This window comes from Ambystoma mexicanum, chromosome 5p, assembly GCF_040938575.1.
Source record: "Ambystoma mexicanum isolate Mex_15411 chromosome 5p, UKY_AmexF1_1, whole genome shotgun sequence".
Lineage (NCBI taxonomy): Eukaryota > Metazoa > Chordata > Amphibia > Caudata > Ambystomatidae > Ambystoma > Ambystoma mexicanum.
This window is the reverse complement of record NC_090930.1, coordinates 1,352,935,839-1,352,955,423: the sequence shown is the minus strand read 5'-3', so window position 1 is coordinate 1,352,955,423 and position 19,585 is coordinate 1,352,935,839. Positions and strand designations below refer to the sequence as shown.

Sequence of the window (19,585 nt, the reverse complement as noted above, 5' to 3'; positions counted from 1 at the left end):
GGGGAATTGGAAACTGCATTGAAGAAAGGAGGTAATACTAAGGAAGACATGGGACAGATACCTAAACTGCAGCATGAATGTGAGGGGCACTGGGAAAGACTGTGTAACCTCAGCTATCAAAGATATATAGAAAGACAGCATGCGGGAGGGGACAAAACAGGGAGACTCCTGGCATGGTTATACAAGAGCGAAACCCCTAGACCCAGGATCCGAGCGATAACGAGGGAAGACGGTAGTACAGCAGACACTCAAGAGGGAGGTAATCAGGAGTTTGCAGATTATTACAGGGTATTATATAGGGATAAGGAGGAAAGGGACCACGCAACGGTATTAGAAACATTGGAGGATATAGGACTGCCCAAGATAAGCGTTGAGGAAAGAGGAGTTGGATGCACCGATAACTTTGGAGGAGTTAAAAGAGGTGGTGAGACAGCTGCCCACTAGCAAGGCTCTGGGGGCTGATGGACTCCCAAGTGAATTTTATAAAGCATATAAAGAAGAGGTGCTCGCCCCAATGTTAGAAATGTTAAATGAAGCCTTTGAGGTGGGAAGATTACCAGAGTCACTTACAGAAGTGATTATAATACTGCTTCCCCAACAAGCCTGGGCGTAGCTGTGGCTCCTAGAGACCTCTGTCGATGTTGAACCAAGACAGCAAAATATTGACGGCAGTCTTGGCGAACAGAATGCGTAGAGTGATTGGCAAACTAATACACCCGGACCAAACGGGCTATGTCCCGAATAGGAATATAACTCGTAATCATAGACGACTCCAACGGATTGTTGAAATGGGGAGCGGGAGTGAGGGCGAAATGGCAATTGTGTCCTTGGAAGTGGTAAATGCCTTTGATTCGGTCAAGGGGTAATGGCTGCTGGCAGCCCTGTCGGCCTATGGGTTAGGGCCTGGATACTTAAGGTGGGCGAAGATGCTATATAGTGAACTGCTGGCCAGGGTCAAAACAGGATCAGTAATATCCAAAAGATGGCAACTTAGCAGATGCACTAGACGTGGATGCCCATGGTCCCGAATGCTGTATATACTAGCCCTGGAGCCCCTCGCAATATACCTCAGACAACAATACGATACTATAGGTATCGAGGTGGGAGGAGTACGTCACTTGATCCCCTTATATGCGGATGACTTGCTGCAGTACTTGAGACACCTGGAAGAAAACCTCCAGTACATCCTGGAAGTGATGGAGAGATATGCGGGACTGTCTGGTATAGCGGTGAATCCTCAAAAATCTAGTATCTTCCCATTAGGCAGTTATAAGGGAATCCCGGTGGGACGGCTACCGATGTTACAAATACCATGGGCGGTTGGTACCTTCCGGTATCTTGGGATAGATGTGTACCACACAGTGGAAGAGGAGCATAGGCACAATACTGAGGTAGCCATTGAGAAAATCGAGAAGTGTATGAAATTCTGGGTTAAGTTGCCCCTAGCAATTATGGGACGAGGGGCAATGCTTAAGATGGTGGTACGACCAAGGCTACTGCGTTATTTTGGAATATCCCATACCTGATGCCTAAGAAGTTCTTCACTAAATTGAACAGCATGTGTAGGGATTTCCTGTGGCATGGTACCAGGAATAGGGTGGCACTATGGAAGCTGCAGAACTTTTATGAGAAAGGGGGGATAAAACTGCCTAATTATGAGGTCTATTATGTAGCGAGCCAACTGCAATATATCGCTCAATGGCTCTCGGATGAAGTGACCCCCGAGTCCAGGTTGTTTGGACATGATTGTGCCCCATTCTATTTAAGGGAAATGATCTGGCTGCCCAAGACAGATATGGAAGAGCGTCCTAAGATGATGTTGCTTGGGTGGAAGATGTGGCGCCGGGCATGCCAGATGATGGAGAACCCATTCCCGTCCTCTCCCAGGTGCCACTAGTGGCACTAGCGGGAAGAGAAGAGCAAGTAAGGGTGACAATCGGGAAACTGCTGGGCTAGTAACAATGGGGGATATATGGCGAGAGGGACCATCGTAGACTTTGCAACGCTGGGGGAGAAAACAGGGTTACATATGGGCCAGTACATTACTATCACAGATTGGTGCAGAGAATTAAGAGAACATGGCCCGAAATAGTATTGGAAGAAGAACCAGACGAGGCCATAGATACAATTTATGACATAACGGAGGGGGGGCACGAGATCTCTAGACTATATGAGATGATGATGGCTAAGGTGGGCAAGGAATTAACACAACTGAGATTAGACTGGGAGGCGGAAGTGGGAGCCCAGATGGAGGACAGGATGTGGGAACGTGCCCAGGGGTACCACAAAAAGGTGTTGAGAAATGCGAGACTGAAACAAATACAATTGTATATTACGCACATAGCATACATGACACCCCTGAGGATATCTAGGTTTGAGAATGCAGGACAACAAGCATGTCCTAAATGCGATGAGGAAAAGGCTGGCATGGTACACATGTTTTGGTCATGTCCGGTCATTGAGCGCTTCTGGGGTGAAGTAGCACAGAAACTGGAGGAGAGGGGGGGGGTCAGGATTGAGGTGGGTACAGTATGGGCCTGATTGTTAGGGGGATTCCCAAGATCGCAGAAACTTAAGCATGTTAGTAAAGTGAAAGATCTAGCATATGTGCTCACGAAAAGGAGAATTGCCATGGGGTGGAAGACATGCCACAGACCGCGGGTGGAGGTGTGGTGGAGAGAGCTACAGAAATGGGCAGATGCAGAAACCATGGTATGGCAAGAAGCAAGCAATGTAGGAGGAGAAGAGGAGGTGGGGACCCCGATGGCCTGGAAACTATTGATAGCGCAGTTGTTTGGGCCAATACAAGGCCAGGCAGAACCTATGGAAGGGGAGACCCTACCACAAGATGCAGAAACGGAACAAGGATGGTAATAGGCTCGATAGGGGGGAGGGATAAGGGGAGCAGTGACCAGAAGCAAGCAATGTATAACTGAGCTGCTGTTATGCACACTGCAAGTTTGGTTTGTATTGTTTGATTTGTTTGAATAAACCAATAAAAAATAGAAGAAAAAAAAATAAAACCAATAAAAAAAGAGTTTGTGCGGGTGACATAATACTTCAGAAGTCATGCAACGTCTAAAGAGTGTAATGAACGTTCAGCTGGAGGTGTCAGAGATCTGAAGAAAACTGGAAGCACCACAGGTTCATTGAGGTGTAAAGTGGATGGCACCTTAGGCACAAATGTAGGGTAGATTTGTGAAATGATAAGTAGGGGGCATTGGTGGGAAATGCTTGTATCCTGCCTACCCTACAGGTGGATATTATGGCTAATAGAAAAACAGCTTTACAGGAGAAACGAGAGGCTTTGTGAATTAGCTCAAAGGGAGGCTTCATGAGCATGGACAGAACTACATGGAGTTCCCAGGCAGGTGCTGGTTGACTTACAGGTGGGAAGGAATGAAACCAGCCATTTAGGAATTCCTTCATTAGACTGTGGGACCAGAGGAAAGGAGCACCAGGTGAACGATTTTACCTAGAGATGGCGGCCAAGTCTACTTTAATAGAGGAGTGGGCTAAACCCGCTTGCAGCAGAGACAGTAAGTTTGGTAGCATGCCCTGCAGCTGGATGATTTTGGGTTGTAATTTGCAGGCATGAGCCAGGACCTTCCAGCAGTCTTGAGGTAGTGGGACTGAACCAAATTCTAGGTACTGTAAGGAAACCATGGTATCAACAGTAAGACATACACAAGTGATCACAGTTCAAGGGTGTTTATTGAACTTCAATTGGGTTTGAAAAATGCCCATCTAATCCTAAATCTAAAGATGGGAGCAAGCTACAATTATCAAATAATAATAACGCAGTCCTAGACGAGTATGACAAAATAAAAGGGCCTATACTAATAAACCTATTGCCAATCCTTACTTCTAAATACAAATAGTGTGGGTACAATGTTAAGCAAAAGAAGAGTGTTCAAGAAATGATATGTTAGGATATTGAAGCCGTTGGCTTCGTTTCCCCACGTTTTCAGCACGGGACAAGGTAGCACACTCGAGCTTAGCACACTCTCTGACTTCTCTAGCACAAGAATGCAGTTAAAAACCTCAACATCAGGGCCTTCTGTGCCAAAATCTGTTTGCCATTCAAAGTCTCTTATTTCAGAGGGCCTGATGCAACACGACAAACATCAAAGTTCCTTTCTTCTTAGGATTTGACATATGCATCTTCTCGGGTGAATTATTGTTCACCCCGGGTCCCTCTCTGCCCTCAGGCCCAATGTATCTACTTTTCATAAATCACAAGGTCTCACCACCTTAGATGAAGCATTGATTGATATTGGCCACAGAGTCTTCAAAGAAGGCATGAGTTAAGTAGCACTGTCAAGGCTATGTACACTGTAAGGACTGGATCTAGTTAATTTTGATGCAACTGCAGTCAGTGCAGACATTCCTTGCATTATAGAGTACAATAGACTAAGTGCACTGTACACACCCCATCTAAAAATGTATCCTATTCCTCAAAAACCAAAAGGTTTGAAAAGAAGGCTCATTCCATCAGAAGTACTAAATGAATTTGCTCACTACCATCAAAGAAATTGAAAGAAAGTCATACTACAGCAATGACCAAAAGCACATACAAAAGGAGTAAAATAGACAAACCATACCCAACTCTATCCACAAAAATAAATGCCTCTGCAAAGAAACCATGTACCCTTCCATCAAAGGGCTCAGACACAGAAGTACCTGGACCATTCCAATTTTCCAATACAACAGGTGTTAATTGCTATGCAAATGTTAACAATCAATGTTCTATTCCAAATACCAGCAGTGGTTAAAAACATGCATTTAAATAGCGCAGACCAGTTGTGTTTGCAAATGCTCATCCTTCACAGAAATACAGTAAGTGATCCTGACACCATTTACAGTGTCTCAGGAATAAGGCAAGAGTTGGACTACAGTGCTGGAATGGTGAAATTCACTTTAAACCGACAAGAAGATCCACAGGAATTTCTAATGTACTTACTACAAATACTGGAAAGAAAAAACATACTTATAAATGAAATCTTTCACATTTCCTACATGTGGAAACATACATGCACTCTTTGCAACCATGCCATTGAGGAGCAAGTCCCTAACAAATTATTTGTGTATGCAGCAATACCTAACGATGACTCCATTCCATTTCAGCAACTGGTGCAAAATGCAAACCATAGCATGGGGTGTACATTGTGCAAATCTGATATTCGTTCGACGCTACATATACACTCACAGTCAATATGTGATATTAATGCTGTTAAGATACAATGCCGACGGTACCGAAAACAACTGCAAACTTACTTCCTTCACACAGGGACAGGTATCACTTAGCAAAAAAATCGTCACAACTGTAGCCATAATCTACCACACAGCGGACTTCACCAATGGAGGCCACTATACTGCATACATTAGAAAGCAATCAGCATGGTGGGAATGCAATGATACTTCCATCAGTCCAAAGCACAGACTACCTGCACATCTTGCAAATGCCTTCTTAATATTATTGAAGCCAAATGTCCTTGTCGATGTACAAACCTACTATACCGTACTCCCCAGGAGCAACCAGTACCTTCGTAAGTGGACAACAAATATTTCTCCTTCCACACTATCAACCTAAAGCAACGTACCATACTAGGAGCATTGACAAGATGCACTACAATGTGTGCTGGACACTTTTATCCCCAATGAACCCAAGGCGTACAAGAGTACATGCACACAAAGCACAACACCAGTATTTTCCACTGGATACGTGGAAAGGAAAGTGCTAAGTATGCGGGTTCAAAACTATGCTCAGTAACGTGTCAGATCACCACTTACACAAATCAGTCACCGGTCTCCAGGAATAGTCAAACAACTCCAACACATATGGACGTATCACCACATAAATCCGGAATTGGACAGTACCACTTGAAAATGTACACAGATGTCCAAGTAACCACAGGAATGCACAAGCTTCCTATGTACTCTTTACCAATGGGAGACTGCAAACAGTTAGAATACGCCACCTGGTATCTCAACTGCAACCTGAATACGGCAAGGTTATTTGCAGCATCACAACTACCCACCTCAACCTTCAACAACTACTGTGCTACAAACATAGCTTCACACACTTCCAAACTATTAGCAGTTAAAGTACGCTAAAAGGTACGCAACTACAGTCAGAATTCTGCATTAGCACAGAACAATGTCATAATACTTGCAAACCACCAGCAGCAACCAAACGCATAAACAGTGGTACAAAAAGGAAGCAGGTAAACATTTACAAATCACCTCCTGCTATACAACGCCACTCATCCTACCAGCATATATAGTCCAGATATCGTACACCCTTACATTTCCTCCTACTTGAAGAGTACACCTTACAAAGTGCTCTAACCACTTCAAACATCACTATCATTCATTGTACACCATACTAGCAACGAAATGTCAAAGTTTTTTTTTTTAATCCAGCTTGGATTTTTTTTCCCCACAGACCCAATGATTATGCAAAGAACAACAGGAACTGCACTGATGGCACAGTACACTGGGTCAAAGCATAGTACTTACGACATACTAGTTATGAGGGTCCACAAAATAAAGAAATGTATACTATGTAGTGAACTGCAAACTAACAAATACCAGCGCTAACATATCCTGTTCTCTTTTCCCACAGATAATGGAGCAACCAGTACCACTGCACGTCTTTAGGGAAACCCAATAGAACTACCTAAGTAGTCGTTCTACCTTGGGGGTGGGTCAATATTTCAAAACATCAGGAGGTAGTTAACACATATCAACAGTTTACAGTTGTGTTCATTAAATCAAAGCTGTAAATGGTATATTTAAAGTCATATTTTAATTCAATAATTTGTAGAAAAAATACATTTTGAGTTAAGAAATGATGGGACGACCCCATTCATTTGGTACAATAAAACATACACACAATGTCTAAAAAGAGAGACTGTTTAGTCGTGACACATTAATTTGTATATTTTGATATCAAATATCTAGAAGCTTAAAATGGATATGTTGATCTATGCAGAAAAAAGATTTTACACTTGCAAAGATCCTCAAGCCCTATTATGGGGCAGTTATTTCGTCAAGCTAGTAGTTGTTACACTAGATGGTTAGATAGAACTCGACATGTTTCAGTTCTCTGGTGATTCTGGGAACTTTCTTCAGGAGTAGTGTCAATGTATCTAAATCATTCCTTACAGTAAAAACAAACATCAGTATGAGGTGTATTTAATACATTTGTCATCGGATATCAATTCCTATTACTGGTATTGCATGGCGGGGTTGGATCTGCCTTCTGCAACTGTTGATATCAAACAAAAAACAGAAAAGAAAGGGATATAAATATTCCAATTGGTTCTGTAATAATTTAAATTTACAAGACAGAGCTAGAGTAATAATTTACCTAGTCCTGTCGGGAGCAAGTGGCTCTTGAGGAGGTAAGGATCCTGAGTTAAGCAGGTTTTCGATCTCCTAGGTCTATTAATAACTCCAAGTTGAATTATATTACGACCTGCAAAGTTAATATGCATAATTTGGTGAAAGTTACTAACAGGTTGGCTCTGTTCATGTAGAAAAGTGCACCGAGGGAACAGTAGGACAAGGCTTACCTCATAAAATGAGAATTTGGAACTTCAAAAGTCGTTCTTTATAGATAGGGGCTTCGAAAGTTCAAGCCGCGTCTAATCGTTTATGTTAAGCGGGTGGGAACGAAATGTTCTCATTAGTCGAAATCGGTAGTAGGGGCCAGAGCCTAAAAAACACTGGAATTGGATCTATTATAGCATTTGAGATTAGCTGTAAATTAGTGGTTTGTTGATAGAAATAAAGGATTCCCTTTATATTAATGAATCGCTTACCTGTATTTGTTATCAGTACCACAACATTTTACACTCCATACACAAAACACAGTGCAGGCCTTCCTCACTCCAAACAGTAAGTCTTCAACAATTGCTATTATACCGCTGTACAATATCCACAGTGCAATAAGTGCAGTTATTTGTGCTATACAAATACCAATACCACCATTTACAATGCACACCCATATTGCACTATGCGGCTTGTGCCTACGCCCTACACGCTTCACTACACCCTGTACATTGTAGGGCTTCCAGCCATACACTAAACAGTGTACATCCGCCCACTATTGCTGCTGCACTGCAGAACTATACATACAGACATCTATCCACGTACCACTAACCCCACACATAACACAGCCACCTAGCCCTTAGCCACTACAGTTCACGTTGGCTGCTATTTGTTCCACAAAATACATAACCTGGGTCCTACGTACGCTGGTCACCTTAGGGTTTCATAAGTGCACACACTGAATAAAGAACCCTATAGTAAGGTACCCTACAATGTGCACAATAACAATGCAATTTCATGCATGCATCAATACATCTTACATACCTTTCCTAATTGCTTCAACATTTGGCTCCTTGCTTTCCACTGGCACCATGCAGGTCAATAGGTCATTTTCATTGTTATAAACACCATTTCCAAGAAACGTATCCAACCCATATTTCACTGCAGCTCATACAGCATATTGCAACCACTGCCTTACTGCTTAACTTTTTAAACTCCAGTTTCCCTTTTTCATTGTGCAAAGGAAACACCATTTAAAGCCCATAAACGCCTTACAATGTTAGACAAACGTTCACACTAACTGCTTTCCTTTCCTGAACATTAGCCCCAAAGAAGGTCATGCAGCACGACACCAAACTGCGTACGATGGACCACCCACCCACGTCTTCTAAAACAGCAGAGTATGACATCACCCGACGTTGCCTGTTAACACACTGCACATATAACAGGTTCTTACCCACTGTAAAAGGACATTTTATGTATTTTGCCATCTTTGCATTCACTGAACCATTTGTACAGCACCATCATTTCAAATTGTACATTGCACTACCTTCCCCGTACTGACACTACCAATATTCGTAAATACATACTACAATCGCAACACGTTGACGGCTGATTCCTTCTTTTTTTTCCTGCATCATCTCCGGAAATCGAAACCTAACATACCTCTCCTTCAACAGAACACGCGCTCATTGTAAAACAGCCTTGAGGGGAAAGCATGCTTAGCTCCAAGGACAGATATTGTAGAGAAGTCTAGCAAAAAAAGAAACAGAACTTACACCGCAGTTCCTCTGTCCCTGTGCCCTGAAGGTAGTCTGCAAAGATCCCATACGGCGTACACTGCAATCTCACGGCTACCCAATAGAAGCATGGAATTTCGCCAAAATTATGTAAGTACACCTTTACATCACATGTGCATTACGATTAACATTTATTAACATGCTCCTCAGTATGCATATTTACCAATGTATTCTACCGCTCACTTCCTCTGACTACCTTACAAGGACCTTTATGACAGCAGTAAAAAAAATGCAGTTACATTGCCATGTCTCCATCATTCCTAGTAAATTGCAACTGTCATTGTACTTTCTTTTGCTGCCACTCTTCCCCGCCCTCTCCAAATTCACACATACAATGCAAGACTAACATGGAGCGCAAGTCATACAGTAAAGCACCACACCTTCTGCGCACTAATACACTGTTGCATTCCCTGTTCTGCCCTTTGTATGTCCTATCACACAATAACTACTACGCACCCTGAGTGCACTGTACGTTATATCGGCCACAGGTGCACACAGAGGTCATCCGGCACAAAAACATGTACAGCTCCCATTTAATTGACACTTCTTACCAAAGCCGCTCCTCCATTCTCCAGCAATCCGAGGTGACACCCATTACCTTTCTTATTGTATTACTTTCTTTGGGGACACACAGACACATTGTGCCGTGGGTCCAACTACACTCGCTACCATTGTCAAATTTTGTAACAAGGAAACACATGAAAACAGCATCTAGTCCCAACGGTTCAAACACATTTTCTTGTGTGCAGCAGTACAATCAAAGTATTACCTACAAACCAGAGACCAAGGCAGTGGGTTAACATATGAAGCTACGCACTAACACACAGTTCATGGTCCATCAGGCATGCAGCTATTACTACATTATCCTTCCTGCAAAGTTTTGTCTTGTACGCTGGAACGAATACCCGCTACTTAAATCTAATCTTATTCCTCTTTCAACTCGGATAGCTAGCACGTACTGCACGTGCCACACTTCCAGATTCCAATAGACGGCTGGTGGACCAACCATTTGAAGATTACCATAAGCAATTTCTTTTCCATCGTTATTATCTGGGCCGACTGATCTGGCCCGGTATGTCCACTTGCGGTTCCTGCTATACGAACCAACCTGCAAACTTTTACTCTGTAAACCATCCCATAGGCACCATATGCTACCTTTCGAAGAAAATGTATTCTTCCACATGGGCCACCAAGCACCACTACGTACTCCTCCCAATTTGCTAGACGAGAACAGAAGTACAGATTTGCACAGACGGCATTGCTCACTGGTTTTTGTTTGCGAAATAAAAGAGCAGTCAATGCACCAACTGGCACGTTGTTGTTTACATTGTGTGGCAAAATAAAGCACTTCCAACCACTCACTGTATTGTTAATAAAGTATGGAATGTTCTGGAACCGTACACTCTGTGTGCACAGGTCGCGTTTGCTTTTGTTTATGTTGTTCCTTTCCAGAGATACATGCTCACATGATGGAGTGCGCTACGCTTGGCAAGCACATAAAATAAATAGCTGGACTGCACACCGTGAGGAACGACTGTCCACAAGTGAAGTCACTGACGCTACTAACTGCTTCAATGGTGTATGCGGCAAACAGACAAAGCTAACGGAAGCGATGCACACATTAAAATTGCACACACTAACAGCTCCACCCACTTCCGTTGCCCATCTGAACAAGTACGCCAAATAAAGGTAACAGTCTGATGGCCTGCCATCCTGTATGTAGCTGGACTTAACAGCGTTCATAATGTTAGTGGCTGCAAATGTATGTGTGTTCGACTGTACATTATCCTTACTTTACATGTGTAACGCTTAATAACTCATGTCATTTCGCACTACCTTCCTTCGCTCTCAAAGTGCAGGGTATCACGAGAGGTATACCATATGGTACATTAATTGTGGCATCTCAGTATGTGAATGGAAAAAGGCCAATGACATTCACTAGATATTCAAGTGCAGTCAATTCACGTGACCTCTACTAGTGTGCCAACTGCAAAATGTACTCCGCAACCATGCTGTCACAGTGAGCACCCACATGACAGATACATATTTCCAACCGTGTACACTGCAGTTACATAACAGTATAAGTACGGATCCAAAGAAGGCAACAATCTGAAACCTACTTCCAAACAATGTCCACATTGTTACTTCAAACGCCCGTAGCTATCCATACACGCCAGTAGATGCTTGCCACCCCCAACACAACATGGTACACCGATTACAAAAATCCCTATATTATCTGCAATACACGCCCCATCCCCAATAGCTTCTGAAGGTAGTCGCCTGCGCACCTACCCCACGACTCTTTATATGTTAGTATCTGCGTACATGGGCCATGCCGCAAACGTTACGCAGTGAAAAAATCCCTTCATGTCCCACTTACTTACTACTCTCCCTGATGCAAAGGTCTGTTCACGTCCACACCACTCCTAACGCAAATGGTGTCTTATCCCATCCATGCTCCTTTACGACCTGTACCATGTCCTCCACAGTGATTCTGCAAAGGCGGGAACTTTACAACACTTACATATGTACAAGTGTACTTTATGACACAAGGTATGCTTATGGTAAGTTATGCAAATCACCTAAGGCAAAGTGAAAGTACTCTTTGTACATATGTCTGCAATCCACATACAAATATCACAGTACTCCCATACATAGCAGCATTGCGTTGCAAGTGTGTAAGCACCAGGCTACTCCTTTGCCACACCCACTGCAAAGCAATAGACCCATGCATGGAAACATGTCACCACTTACCTTTTCTGTCCACACGTACATATCGATTCAGTAATGAACCCAATCAAGGCAACTTTCTGTTACCTACTTCCAACCTGTGCCCACCATGTTATGTCCAAGGGCCCCACCCATGCACACAAGGCAGTTTGGGTTTTGCAGGCACAATACAACACAGCACTCCCACTGCAAATATCGTCATATTGTCTCCAATGCACTCCCCAGCCCCAATGGAGTCTACCTGCACTCACCAAAAAATGATAGTCGCCTCTAAAGTACCCATTGATACAGTATATGCAAGTACCTGCATACAAATTCCTTCCATGTGCTAAGGTCTGACTGCCCTCCCTACAACAATGCGGTGCCCAAGCCCTAAGCTCTTGGGTACATAAGCAGAGGCCTACAGCCTCTGCCTATACACCCAATAGCCTACTCCTTCAAGACACCCACTAAAATGCAATATAGACATGCATTCTACCATGTGCCTTTCCTGACTACCAGTACGTATATGCACACTAACAAAGTCACACAACGCTACATTCTCCAATCTACTGCCAACCAGTGGCCAAACTGTTACATGCAATCGTCCTAGCCATGCACACAAACCAATACACCTTTATAGGCACAACACACCATCATACATCAACTGCAAATACCTCCATATTACCTCCAATTCACTCCCCATCCCTAATGCACTGTACTGGACTCAATGCACTCTTTATACGTATGTGTGCAATTCACACACCATTATCACAGTCCTCCCATATATGACTACATTGCGTTTCAGGTATTGTGCAAACACCTATGCTACTCTTTGTACATATGTGTGCAATCCACATACCAATACCACAATACTCCGATACATTGCAGCAATTCATTGCAGTTTTATTGGCAACAGCCTACTCCTTCGTCACACCCACTGCAAAGTAATGGAGCCATTCATGGAAACATGTAACCACTTGTCGTTCCTGTCCACAGGTACAGATTGGTACGGTAATGATCCCAATAAAGGCAACATTCTATAACCTACTTCCAATCAGTAGCCACCCTGTTATGTCCAAGGGCCCCAGCTATGCACGCAAGCCATTAGGGGGTTTGCAGGCACAACACAACATAGCACTCCAACTGCAAATATCCTCTAGTGTACTCCCTACCCCCAATGGAGTCTGCCTGCAGTCACTGAAAACGTATAGTAACCTCTATAACGGCCACCGATACAGTGTACATGAGTACCTCCGTACAAAATCCTTCCATGTGCCAATGTCTGAATGCCCTCCCTATACTAAGGCTGTGCCCAAGGCTTAGGCTCTTGGGTACATAGGCAGAGGGCTACAGCCTCCACCCAAGCACCTAGTAGCCTACGCCTTCAATACACCCAGTGAAATGCAATAGAGGCATGCATGGTACCATGTGGCCACGTACCTTTCCCGACTACTGGTGTGTATGGGTACACTAACGAACCTCACGCAACGCTACATTCCCCAACTTACTTCCAACCACTGCCCACCCTGCTATGTCCAAGGGCACCAGCCATGCACACAAGTCAGTATGGGTTTCGCAGACACAATACATCATGGCACTTTGGCCGCAAATATGCTCATATTGTCTCCAATGCACTCCCCATCCCCAATAGAGTCTCCCTGCACTCACCAAAAAAGGATAGTCGCCTCCACAACTGCCCACCAATAAAGTATATGTGAGTACCTGCGTACAAATTCCTTCCATGTGCCAATGTCCGATTGCCCTCCCTAAAGGAAGGCTGTGGCCAATCCCTAGGCTCTTTGGTACATATGCGGAGGCCTATGGCCTCCGCCCATGCACCCAATTACCTAGTCCTACTACACACCTACTGGAAGGCAATAGAGGCATGCATGGTAACATTTCCCACAGTGCTTCCCTACCTACAAACACGCATAGCTACACTAACGGACGCAAACAAGGCCACATTCTCACACCTACTTCCAACCAGTGTCCACACTGTTACAGACAAGGGCCGTAGCCATGCACACAAGGCAGTTGGGCCTTTGCAGGTACAACATAGTACACCGACTGCCACTCTTCTCATATTATCTCCAATGCACTACCCATCCCCTATACAGTCTGCCTACACTGACCAACATATGATGGTCCCCTGTGCACCTAACCACCAATGCAGTGGATGTCAGCAGCTGCGGGAATGCTCTACATCCCAACAGTGTGCTGCAACACAATCCTTCCATTTCTGCATGTCGTTATGGCCTCCCTTGCAGCAATGGTGTGCCCAGACTCGGCCGCATACCTACCCGCTAAGTGCCTCACTGCTCTCCCATGCATGGAGGCATTACATTGCAAGGGTGGTGCCCAAGCCCTACGCTCTTTGTACATGCCATGCCCATGCAGTAAAAAGGCAACGCCTTACCCACAACCACTACAAGCCAAGTCAGAAAAGCATTGGAGCAATTCCCCACAAACCCATCGCCGTACAACAACGCAAACGCACTAAGTCAACATAACCACCGGCAGCCGCATCCTACAGCATAAAACATTGCCAATATCTTCGCTTCACTCTCTTTTACCCAGCCGATCCTGCAAACCATGTTTTCCAACGCCATTCGGCGCTCCACTATCCTCCACTACAGCATGGCAGCCTTTCCCAAAAACGTTCACGCACAGCACGCTTCCCTTCAGCTAACCACCAGCCGTGTCCAATGTTCGCTGACATCACGGTTTCCCGCAGGCCAAACAGACTCAAAGGTTAGAGAACTTCCTGCCACAGCTAATCCACAGAGACCAGACAGGCTTCATCAAAGGGAGACACACTGGAGAGAATATCCGTAGACTACTACATATAATCGCAGGAGAAAGAGACCCCCACGACGTATTGATAACGGTAGATGCTGAAAAAGCATTTGATAAAGTGCAATGGGAAATTCATGTTCAGAGCTCTCCAAAGATATGGCCTCCCCCTCAGATTAATACAATTAATCAAACTTCTATACACAGACTCCACTGCCGCTATGATCACGAACGGTGTGGAGTCAGCGGAATTCACGCTACAATCGGGTACACGCCAGGGCTGCCCACTATTGCCGCTCCTATACGCTCTGTCTATCGTGCCCATGGCAATAAAGATGCTTATCGACTCAGCATGGTCGGGGATACATCAGGGGCCGGAAGAACACAAAGTCTAATTATACACAAACAACGTTTTAATCTACATCAGCAACAGCCCTAAACTCCCCCCCACTACATTAGATCCCTAATACAAAGCATTGGCCCCATGGTGGGATATAGAATGAACTGGAGCAAATCCGAAGTAAAGACCCTCAGGCGAGACCTACCATGGGATCCCAGAGGCGTAGCACCGTTCACTCTCCAACCGCATTCCCTAAAATACCTAGGAATCTGTATAAGCGCTTCAATAGCTGATCTCGGAGATCTCAATTATCCCCAGGTACTTTATAGCATCCGAAAAGACCTCGAAAGATTGGACACATTGTTACTCTCCCTAACAGGGAGGATAAACGCCCTCAAAATGAACTCCTTCCCCAAGCTCATCTACATTACAATGATGCTACCAGCCGAACCGACGACACTCATGCTGAAAAATCTGAATAAAGCCATCAGTAAATTCATCTGGCAAGGCAAGAAAGCCTGAAGCCGACTCCCAATCCTACAAATCCACAGGAGGACTAGCAGTTCCCTCACTTAAGGCATATTATCAAGCAGCCCAACTAATCTAGACAAAACGATGGCTCAACACAATCGAGGCCACCAGCTGGCACAACTTAGAGACATCCATAATGGCCGGCTACACCCCATCGATACATGGCAATGCCATTACACAAGCTCCCAACAAATATTAAGACACACCCTATTATAAGGCCAACCCTACAACAGTGGCACAAACTCCAGACGGAAGTAATTCACCACCACCAAACTAGCACTTGGGCCAACGTCCGGCTATGGACATAATGAAGGAGGGAACATTAGCAGACTTCCCGGAAGCGCGTAGTAAGCTGGGTTTGCGGACAGGGGACTGGCAACACTACCTCTCTATGCAGGTGGCGATCCTCCAACACACCACAACAGAATCCAGACTACAATCCCCCACGCCATGCGAGAAGAAAATGGAGCATAATACCAACGCCTTCGCACGCATCCACACCTTCTGTGCAATGACAAAACCGAACAATCAACACAGAATAAATGCTCTTGCCGCAGCATGGATGGAGGACCTGGGAACCCCAGTGAGCATTCCAGACATCCAAAGAAGCTTTACGGCTATACCCAATGTCTCCTTCAACCTCAAAAACAGGGAAATTCCATTCAAAATACTACAGTGGATATACTACACCCCCAACAAGCTGCACACAATGGGAATGCAGGCAACAAACCTGTGCTGGAGGGGATACAAAAACACATGGACAATGGGACACATACTCTGGTCCTGCCCCTCCATCTCCATATATTGGCGTCAGATCTTCCAAACTCTTAGAAACATCGAAGGGGCAGACATCCCGTTCACTCCGAGCGCGCTGATCCTATGAGACGATAATACAGACTGGCATGAAGACTCATTAATCCGCAAACTGATCTCCCTCGTAACTTTTACAGCACAGAAACTCTTGATCATATATTGGAAATGAAACGTAACACCTACGACTGCAGAATGGACAAAAACACTTTACAAAACATGCCAATTCTAACAAGCAGCCTTCAAAAGGCAAACGAATCAGAACCCCACCAAAGGACTTGGCTTGTGGGAGATCCTAGAGGCTTATGTATGACAAAACATGGACGAAGCAAGAAAAGTAGATGGGGCATCCATGGTGGACCCCAATCAAACAATTAAGACCATGAATAGGAGGAATGGGACATAAAGGTCCGAAGACAGGGAGGGGAAACTAGGTCCCCGGAAACATAGGGAGCGGGCAAAGGGCACCAGAGAGAAGGGGCCAACACAAACCACGGATATAAAACCTGCAACTCGCGGCCATCAATGGATATGGACTCCCGGAAGGGAAATCAGCGCGGTTGATCGTTTCGTACTTTTGACAAAATTGTATTCTTGAAAGAGTTGTAAAAGTTTGTTTTAAAAATATGTTTTCGTGTATACTAATGCTGGAAAACTGAATAAACAGAGTTTGGAGAGAAAAAAAATGGACTAGTCCATATTGCAAAGCAGGATTTGAAAATATACTTTATAGAGCATTCAAAACTTACCTGCCATGGGTAAAATAAAGGTGTCTGATCCAAGGGCACCCTGAGAGGAGCAACAATAACCAGCTCAAAGAGAAGTCCGAGCAGAAGTGGAATTACTCCAGCAAGTAGCAGAGCTACTATCAGTGTCTTCATGATCTAAACACAAACACAATTATCTTTCAATACATCAGTAAATCATTTTTGCTGCGACACTCTGTTGACACATTTTAAAAACAATATTCAGTGCATTATCACATCATATAATGCCCAGCTAATAGTCTGATCTCAACTAAATGAACAAATGACTAACCCAAGGTAATATTCATTCTTCACATAGATTCCCTGCCAGAGGCAGTCTGTTGCTGAATTTTTTGCAGTTTACCAGCAAACTTCACCATTGAGCTCCTTGCGGTCTTCATCACTGCACCTTGGCACCCTTTTACACTGCAAGTAATGAAATATATATGCAACCCCCACCCCCATCTTCCTTCATTTCCAACCCCCTTCCAAATCCCTTTTTGAATCACAAAGAGCAAAGAACCCAATGAAAATGTCACTACTTAATTTGCCGAAGTAGGCAGAAGGGTGTAAGAGGCATTTAGGGGAGTAATCATCATATCCATCAGCATGAATATTACTGGAGGAAAGTGATTTGTTTCTCTAATAAAAAAATTACTTACCCCTCAATTTTCTTCTTGATTAAATGTTCCTGCCACAGATTCCAAATCTATGATACTCTATTGCAATGCATATGATCTTTGTAAACTTTACTGCCAGCGTGGTTCCTTGTTGACTTCAGGAGACGTCTCTATGAACACTGCACCCGACAGGACATCGGGGCCAGTATACATCATGATGCCTCTCCCAATGACATCAATTTCACCTTTTCACGCAGCACTCTGTTGCCAAGGGACTGCAGAATTTATCACAGTCTAATAGTTATTCGCCAAGAGGGGCAAGTTGGGACGGTGATGAGGAATCTGAGGAAGAAACATCCATCAGAAAGAACATAACTGGGAGGTAAGTAATTTGTTCTTCTAATGGATTCCTTCCTCCCCCGGATACCTGATCTATGACAGACTCTGATAGCAGTATGTGGACCTGGAGGAAAGAGGAAGCCATTCAAACCAGAAAAACTCTGGGGGACAGCTCTGCCGAAGCGAGCCTCCTGCCCCAAAAGGGAACCCAAGAAGTAATGTTTGACAAACGTGTGCAGAGAAGAACAAATTACTTACCTTTCGGTAATGTTCTTTCGGATGCACTTTCCTCCCACCAATTTGTCGTCTTTGATATTCATTTCCTAGTACATCTGCTCATTGGAAACTTTTCTGCTGCCCGGGAGTGCATCAGGGGCCACGTTTGCTCTGCCGGACAGGACGTCAGGACCAGAATAAACAGAGGCACTGTGGCCCAAGACATCAGTTCCACCTTTCTTCACAAGCACTCCAAAGCTGATGGGCTGTGGAACCAAGGTGTACAAGCTATCTGCCAAGACGGGAAGGTAGGGATGGTGATGAGGAATCCGTGGGAGGAACTTTCACCAGAAGAACAAATTATTTAACCCTGGTAGTGTTCTCTCTGATGGAAGTTCTTCACACAGATTCAAGATATATTTGTATCCTGCTTTGAAGTCTCCAAAATATTTTCTGCAGCTGCGGGGCACTGTGTGGAATCGGCGTCACTGTCATTCGACAGCTATCATTCCTGTGTCCAGACGTAATCCCCTATACAGGCGAGCCACTAAAGTTCGGCGCTCATACTGTTAATTATTGCTGGTCGCTGTTGTGCCCAGTTTGTCACCCTATTCCATGCCGCCATTACATGCAAGCTCATCTGACTTCATACTACCTTGACTTCCCAACTGCTATGCCGGCCGCCGGCTTATAGCCCTTAACTGCATCCAGTCTCATGTCATGTCACATACTACTTTTAGGGAGAATTCAATGGCTAATTTCCCATACCTATAGTGTCCCCCAGCAGCTATGCTGGATTTGAAGGGTTTGTTTCTTTTTATCTGCTAAGAATGAGACTCTTTTTCCCACTCTTAGGCATTTCTGCTATGTGTGTTCTAGGCTATTTTTGTGTTTAATGCCTATGGGATGTTCTCTCCCCCATAGGAACCATCTTTATTCACATGTGTTACACAGCACCCTCAGTGCAGTGACACAGGGGTGTCGTAGCGACCCCCAAACATAGACTGCATACCCTGGGACTGGCTACTGTATCCCAGGGCATGTAAAGTCCCCATTGACTTTACTAGTCAATTCTTATGAACTTAACCAGTACAACCCATCTTACTATTCATTTTCGAGGGGGTACCTTAAAGTCCCTCTCTCTAAAGTTTCTGGCTGGTGGTAGTGGTTACTACCATAAATATTCGACCGCGAATAATCTCTATGGGATTTTCCCATTGTTCGAGGCTACCACTTTTTCTGACAGCCTCTAACATACCGCCGGTGCATTTTAATATTAACTTTGCTCCGGTAGGTTTTATTTGCCAGAACTTTAATATAACTTCTTTCTCGTGTCTTTCT

General features: G+C 44.3%; 1 protein-coding gene across 1 annotated transcript in view; it reads right to left on the bottom strand.

Annotated features, from left to right (window-relative positions):
• Positions 1-19,585, bottom strand: part of MARCHF6 (membrane associated ring-CH-type finger 6) — a 2,224,824-nt gene that overhangs the window by 468,503 nt on the left and 1,736,736 nt on the right. Inside the window, exon 22 of the mRNA XM_069613753.1 lies at positions 17,073-17,207. Within this exon, the coding sequence (XP_069469854.1) occupies positions 17,073-17,207 (135 nt within the window). The remainder of the gene's footprint in view (positions 1-17,072; positions 17,208-19,585) is intronic.